The sequence below is a fragment of the Nannospalax galili genome, unplaced genomic scaffold, assembly GCF_000622305.1.
Source record: "Nannospalax galili isolate Female #2095 unplaced genomic scaffold, S.galili_v1.0 scaffold2660, whole genome shotgun sequence".
NCBI lineage: Eukaryota > Metazoa > Chordata > Mammalia > Rodentia > Spalacidae > Nannospalax > Nannospalax galili.
Genome location: NW_008345902.1, coordinates 172,259 through 178,924, shown reverse-complemented (window position 1 = coordinate 178,924; position 6,666 = coordinate 172,259). Strand labels below are relative to the sequence as shown.

Sequence of the window (6,666 nt, the reverse complement as noted above, 5' to 3'; positions counted from 1 at the left end):
GGGGGGGGGGGGGGGGGTGTCACATGGTAATGGGATAACTGAGGTGCCAGCCACACACCCTGTACTTCCAGTTTCTTGAAGGAATTCTCTAAGTTTGACTTTGTCAGTTGGTTGATTGCCCTTAGGAGCCCAGAAGAGGTTTGTGTGGAAATTTTAAGGCTGATGATAGCCTCATGGGTACCATATAGAGGGCTGCCTGCCTGTTATACTTTAGGAATGTCTGTACCTACTCAGAGCATGCAGCCTCTTACAAAGTCTGGGTTCTTACAGAAGGAGTTGGTGAGAGTAGATGTTGGGGGAGAACAGGGTAGGGCTCAATATGGAGGCATCCTGGCATAGTGAGTCCCCATCTTAAGGGTGGGTGGAGCATAACAGAGAGTGATTGGCAAAATGAAGAGTGAATGTCAATGGGCAGGTGGCTGGATGGTCCTCTGAGCTAAACCCACTATAGGCCATAGGAAACCCTGAAATACATAGGAGTATGAGAGAGGCTGTGCTCACCAGTGTCATTGGGGAAAACCAAAGGAAGTATCTCTTATTGGGCAAAAGGAAATGAGTTGAAGACTCATTGAGACTGTAGAAGGAAGGATAGGGACTGCCACATGGAGTATTGAACTTGTTGCTTAGTTCTTTTTTGTTTTGTTTTGGTTTGGTTTGTCTTTTGGAGATAGAGTTTCCCTGTAACCCCAGCTGGCCTGGAACTCACTCTGTAGACCTGGCTGGCCTTGAACTCATGGAGATCCACCTGCCTCTGCCCCCTGAGTGCTAGGATTAAAGGCATGTGCCACCACACTTGTCTTAGCTCTTTTTGTTGAGACAGGGTCTCACTAGTAGCTCTTGCTGGCTTGGAACTCACAGAGATCCGCCTGCCTCTGTTTTACCAGTGCTAGGATTAAAGGCATGCACCACCATACCCAGCTTGTTGCTTAGTTCTTAATGCTAAAGATTATTTCTCTTTCCATTGATTAAAATGTCTCCTTTCATTAGTCTAATGCAAGTGGCAAACTCCGAAAGAAGAAAAAGAAGCAGAAAAATAAGAAAAGCTGCACAGGAGAATCCTCGGTATGTTCTCAGACTGGCTGGTCCCTCTGCCTGAGCCTCTCTGTTTTCTGCTAGTTCCTCAGGCTGGTCCTGGAGAAAGTTTGATTTTATTGGACACTTTGATTCCTTCCCACTGGAAGTGTAGCTGAGCGGTCAGGGAAAGAAAGGGAAAATTACAGATCTTACTTCTGGCTTTTGCCCTTTGCTTCTTGGTGGTCAGACCCCACCCCTGGGTTCTATGGTCTGAGGTGAGTGTCCCTCCCAGTTCTGTTTCCTGCTTGTGTTACCTTTCTCTTACTCTGATGGCTTAACTAGGTGGTGGGTATAGAAGCCACCATGCACCAGTCATCATCACATTCCTATTGGTGCCCCTTGCCCCTTATCTTACTGTTTGTTACTATCCAGTGAGGAGTCATGTTGCCACTTACCTGAGGAGGTAAACTCTTCCTGGAAGAAGTGAAATGTGATCTTCTGGCCTGTGACTTCCAGGGCCCTCTGAGTCTATAATTCCAGCTATTCTGAGCTTTCTCTAGTGAGACATCTCCTTTCTGAATGTATGTGCAGCATATGACTTTTAGGAAATAAATATGATATAATCATTCTTTTTCAAAATAAATCATTCTGCTGGTACATTGAACGTAAAGTTAGAGCCAGGTATAGTGGTGCATGCCTAGAATCCTAGTGGTCAAAAGTCAGTATAGTGATTAACAGGTTGTTTTTGGCTTTTAGGAAAATGGGCTAGAAGATATTGATCGCATCTTAGAGAGGATTGAGGACAGTGGTGGATTCAACCGTCCAGGCCCTCCTCCACTGAGCTCCAGGAAGCATGTCCTATATGTGGAGCACAGGTACAGCCCTGCCCTCACTGCATGGGAGAAAAACATTATTTTAAAAAAGAAGAATGTTTACTTTCTTTTTTTATAGCCAGGCCTAGTAGCACAGACCTATAATACCAACACTTGGGAAGTGGAGGTGGGAGGATTGGGAGTTCAGAGCCAGCCTGGACTGCATAAGACCATCTCAAAAAAGAAAGAAAGAAAAAATGTACTGTTTTATATATATATAAAATGGTGATTCATAGCTGTAATCCTAGTACTTGGTAGGCCGGGGCAGGAAGATTGCCATGAATTCGAGGTCTGCCTGGGCTACAGAATGAAACCCTACCTCACAAACAAATCAAGCTTATTATTAAACAGTTAAGAAATAATGAGAAGAAAAATCCATCCATAGGACTTTAGCTCTACCTAATAATGTCTTAATTTCTTTTTCTTTTTTTTTTTTTTTTTTGCTCTTTTTGAGACAAGGTCTCCCTGTAGCCCCAGTGTAGACCAGGCTGGCGTTGAACTCACAGAGATCACCTGTGGTGTGCCACCACATCCAGTTTTTAATACCTTAATTTCTTGAACTGTGTAAAGTAATAGATCATATTTGGATCATCATCCATCTGTTGGTCTTACAGATACTTAGTGAAACCTGGTCTCTACCTTAGAGGTTGTTGACAGTTTTTTGAGACTGGGTCTCACTATATACCCAAGGCTCCTTGGATTTGGGATCCTTCTGCCTCAGCCTTCCAAGTGCTGAGCTTACAGGCAGGCAGCACCACATCCCACTCCCTACTTGATTCTTATGTGGCTTTATAAAATTTTAGAGTCATGCTGGGTGTGGTAGAGCATGCCTTTAGTCCCTAAACTCAGTGGGGAAGGGGGGGCATGCATAGGCAGACAGATCTCTGTGAGTTGGAGGCCAGCCTGGTCTACAATAGTGAGTTCCAGGCCAGCTGGGGCTACAGGGAGACCCTGTCTCAAAAAGACCAAAAAAAAATTTTAAGTCATTGTAGAAACACTTGATTTTTCTTTCTAAATTTTTAAATTTCTCTTAGACACTTGAATCCAGACACAGAGCTGAAAAGATATTTTGGTGCTCGGGCAGTCCTGGGAGAACAAAGGTAAGTTCGTAGTGGAGCTGTGGTCTCCAAATTCTTTCAGTCCTTTTCATACTCTTAAGAGAAGGGTATGCCGAGGGAGGCTGAGACAGAAAGATTGCCATGAATTTATCCTGAGGAGAGACTATTTATAGCTATAGTGACCAAATGGAGCCCTTAGAATTGGGACTGAAATGAATCCAAAGAGATTGTTTGTTAAATCATCAAGATGTCCGTGCAGCTGGGCTCCATTATTCACATCATCATCTTTTGTTATTTGTTTTTGGTTTTTGGTTTTGGGGGTTTTTTGGTCAGCCCTAGCTGACCTATAACTGGCTATGTAGACCAGGCTGGCCTCGAGCTCAGAGATCCGCCTGCCTCTGCCTCCCAAGTGCTGGGATTAAAGGTGTGCACTACCATGCCCGGCTTTGGGTTTTTTTTTTTTTAAATACATTTTAAAAATTTTTATGTGTATCAGTGTATTGCCTGCAGGTATATAAGTGCACCTATGTTGTACAATGCCCATGGAGGTCAGAAGAGGGCGTTCGATTCCCTGGAACTGTAGTTATGGACAATTGTTAGCCACTGTATGGGTGTTGGGATTCAAACCTGGGTCCTCCGTAAAAGCAGCCAGTGCTCTTAACTGCTAAGCCATCTCTCTAGCCTCTTTTTTTTTGTTTTGAGACAAGGTCTCCCTGTAGCTCCTGCTGGCGTAGAAGTCTCTATGTAGCCCTGAAGCCCTAGTTTTGTTTTTCAATCAGGAACTAAAATAACCCAAAGTTGAGGTTCTGTGAGAGGTTCTGTCTGTGCTAATTTAATAGTTCTTAGTGGTTGGGCAACAAGCCACAGGGATGCCAATGGTGATGAGCAATGTAGGAAGTTTCTTGGCTCCTGAAGGGTAAAGGGTACAAGGGTTCACCTCTGGGAATTTTTTTAGGGAGCAGTGTGTGTTCTACTTTCCACCTCTCCATTGGAGTGTCCAGAAAGCTTTCTCTTTGTTTGATTACTTTTGTATGACAAAGTCTCCTATGTAGCCCAGGCTGGACTTGAATTCTCCTTCCTTTTGCCTCTCAAATTCTGAGATTAAAGGCATGTGCCACCATGCCTAGCTTAGCATTGCCTTTTTTTTTCTTTTTTTTTTTTCTTTTTTAGATGGTTACCCTGTAGCCCCAGCTGGTCTAGAACTCACAGAGATATGCCTGCCTCTGCCTCCCAAGTGCTGGGGTCAAAGGCATGTGCCACCATGCCTGGCTTTTTTTTTTTTTTTTTTTTTTTGTCTTTTTGAGATGGTCTCCCTGTAGCCCCAGCTGGTCTGGAACTCACTGTGTAGACCAGGCTGGCCTGGAGTGCACAAAGATCTGCCTGCCTCTGCCTCCCAAGTGCTGGGATTAAAGCGTGTACCTCCATACCCAGTAGCATTGCCCTTTTTTTGGGGGGGGGTCTTTTTGAGACAGGGTCTTCCTGCAGCCCCAGCTGTCCTGGAACTTGCTATGTAGACCATGCTGGCCTTGAACTCACAGAGATCGGTCTTTTAAGTTTCTTAAAGTTCCTTCTTTTTTTATTTTCTGGTTATAGAATAAAGTGCTTCTTGTTTAAAAAAAAAAAAAATGAAGTGGTTTAGTCATTACCCCTTTGACTCTCATTCTCCCCACCCTGACAGGTCACCCTTGATAACTGACTACATCTTGCAGAGGCACTGTTCATACTTGCTTTATGTGACCACGAGAGAGTTCTGTTGGTCTGTATAACAGCCTGGTTTCCAGGTTGTTATTCTCTATGCTGTGACATACTAGGGTTGATTATGGGTGCTGACCTGTGTGCAGCATTTTATGAAGTTATAACCTGCCTGTTGCTGACCCACTGTTCAGCTTAGACTAACTTATATCCAGAATCATCCTCATCCTTCCCTCATAGCAGACACAGGAAGTTTTAAAATCTGTCATAATGTAGCCAGGCATGGTGGCACAGGCCTTTAATTCCAGCACGTGGGAGGCAGAGGCAGGCAGATCTCTCTAAGTTCAAGGCCAACCTGGTCTACATAATGAGTTCCAGGCCAGCCTGGTCTACATAGTAAGTTCCAGGCTAGCTGGGACTGCATGGAGACCCTGACTCTAAAAGACCTAAAAAAAAAAAAAAAAAAAAAGGTCATAATGTATAGACAAAAATAGTCTTTGGAGGTTGGAGAGATGATTCAGAGGTTACGAACACTGTGGCCTTGCAGAGGATCCGGGTTCGAATCCCAGCACCCAAATGGCAGCTAACAACTGTCTGTAACTCTAGTTCCAGGGCATCCAACAGCCTCTTCTGTCCCCCTCAGGCGTTGCAGGACATGGGTGCACTTACCTACATGCAGGCATAACTTTCATACACATAAAATAAAAATAATAAAATATTTAAAAACAAAATAGTCTTTGGATTTTTTTTTCTTTTATTTCTTAGACTATGACTAAGTCCCTGGCTTTTTGTTTTTAATACATATACATATATATACACATTACACACACACACACAGTCTTACTATGTAGCCCTGGCTATCTGGGAACTTGTCATGTAGACCAGGCTAGTCCCAGACAGCAGTCTCCCTGTCTCCTTCCTGAGTACTAGGATTAAAGGTATGCAAAATCACCTAGCTTATTTACATATCTCTCTCTTTTTTTTTAAACTTTTACAAAAACTTTATTGAGAATTTCATACATGCATATAAGGTGTTTTGATCAAATCCATGCCCACTCCCTTCCAACACCTCCCATATCTCCCCATCACTTTTTTCTTTTTCTTTTCTTTTTTTTTCTTTCATTTATTTATTTTTATGGGGCTTTTGGGTACTCTAACATCCCCCGTTTATTTACATGTCTCTTGATTTAGCTTAAGTTTTTTTGACTTTAATATTTTATTTTGGGAATATTGGTGAAAAATATCTTTTTTTTCTAGGTTCCCCTCCCCCTTTTGGTCTTTTTGAGACAGGGTCTCCCTGTAGCCCCAGCTGGGCTGGAACTTGCTATGTAGACCAGGCTGGACTCCAACTCACAGAGGTCCACCTGCCTCTGACTCCTGAATGCTGGGATTAAAGCTATGTGCCACTATGTCTGGCTTTTTCTCTCTCTCTTTTTTTTTTTTTTTTTGAGACAGGGTCTCACTATGTCCCTGACTGGCCTGAAACTGTGTGCACCAGGCTCAAATTCACAGAGGTCTGCCTGCTGATGTGTGCCACCATGCTTGGCAGAATATTTATACTTTAAATGTTCCCTTTTGGGGTTGGGATCCCATAGACTTGGGACAGTACTAATTCACTGTTACGCCGTACCAGTTACTCTGTTTGTAGGTTGACTATCTGTCTTATTTCCTTCAGTTTTTGGCCATTCTCCAGTACACTTGGTTTCCTCCTCCAGTTTTTTATTTTCTCTTTGGGAAAGAAACAAGCTTTTATCATTGAAACTTGTTACTTTTTCCTTCAGTTTTGTTTTTGTTTTAATGAAGTAGCTCAAATTACCTAGAAATCATAGAGAATAATATACAAATAACCCACGTTTCTCACCTAGTTCAATTGAACTCTTCCCCTCATGGACTCTGTAAGGCGGCCTCTTCCCCCTCCCCTGCCCTCTGTGCCTTACCAGTCACCATCTGACCATCTGACCAGGAGATAGGGAGAGTATAGTTCCCGAGCCCCACAAAAGATCTATGAGGAGCTAGACCTCGCTTCCCCT

General features: G+C 43.3%; 1 protein-coding gene across 3 annotated transcripts in view; it reads left to right on the top strand.

The window, feature by feature from the left end:
• Tcf25 (transcription factor 25) overlaps positions 1–6,666 on the top strand; it is a 45,596-nt gene that overhangs the window by 23,803 nt on the left and 15,127 nt on the right. For 2 of the 3 annotated variants that reach the window (XM_008842142.3, XM_029567837.1), the window contains exons 3-5: positions 988–1,062; positions 1,771–1,889; positions 2,921–2,986. In XM_008842142.3, coding sequence (XP_008840364.1) covers positions 988–1,062; positions 1,771–1,889; positions 2,921–2,986 — 260 coding nt within the window. The remainder of the gene's footprint in view (positions 1–987; positions 1,063–1,770; positions 1,890–2,920; positions 2,987–6,666) is intronic. The other variant, XM_008842143.3, reaches the window with a different exon arrangement.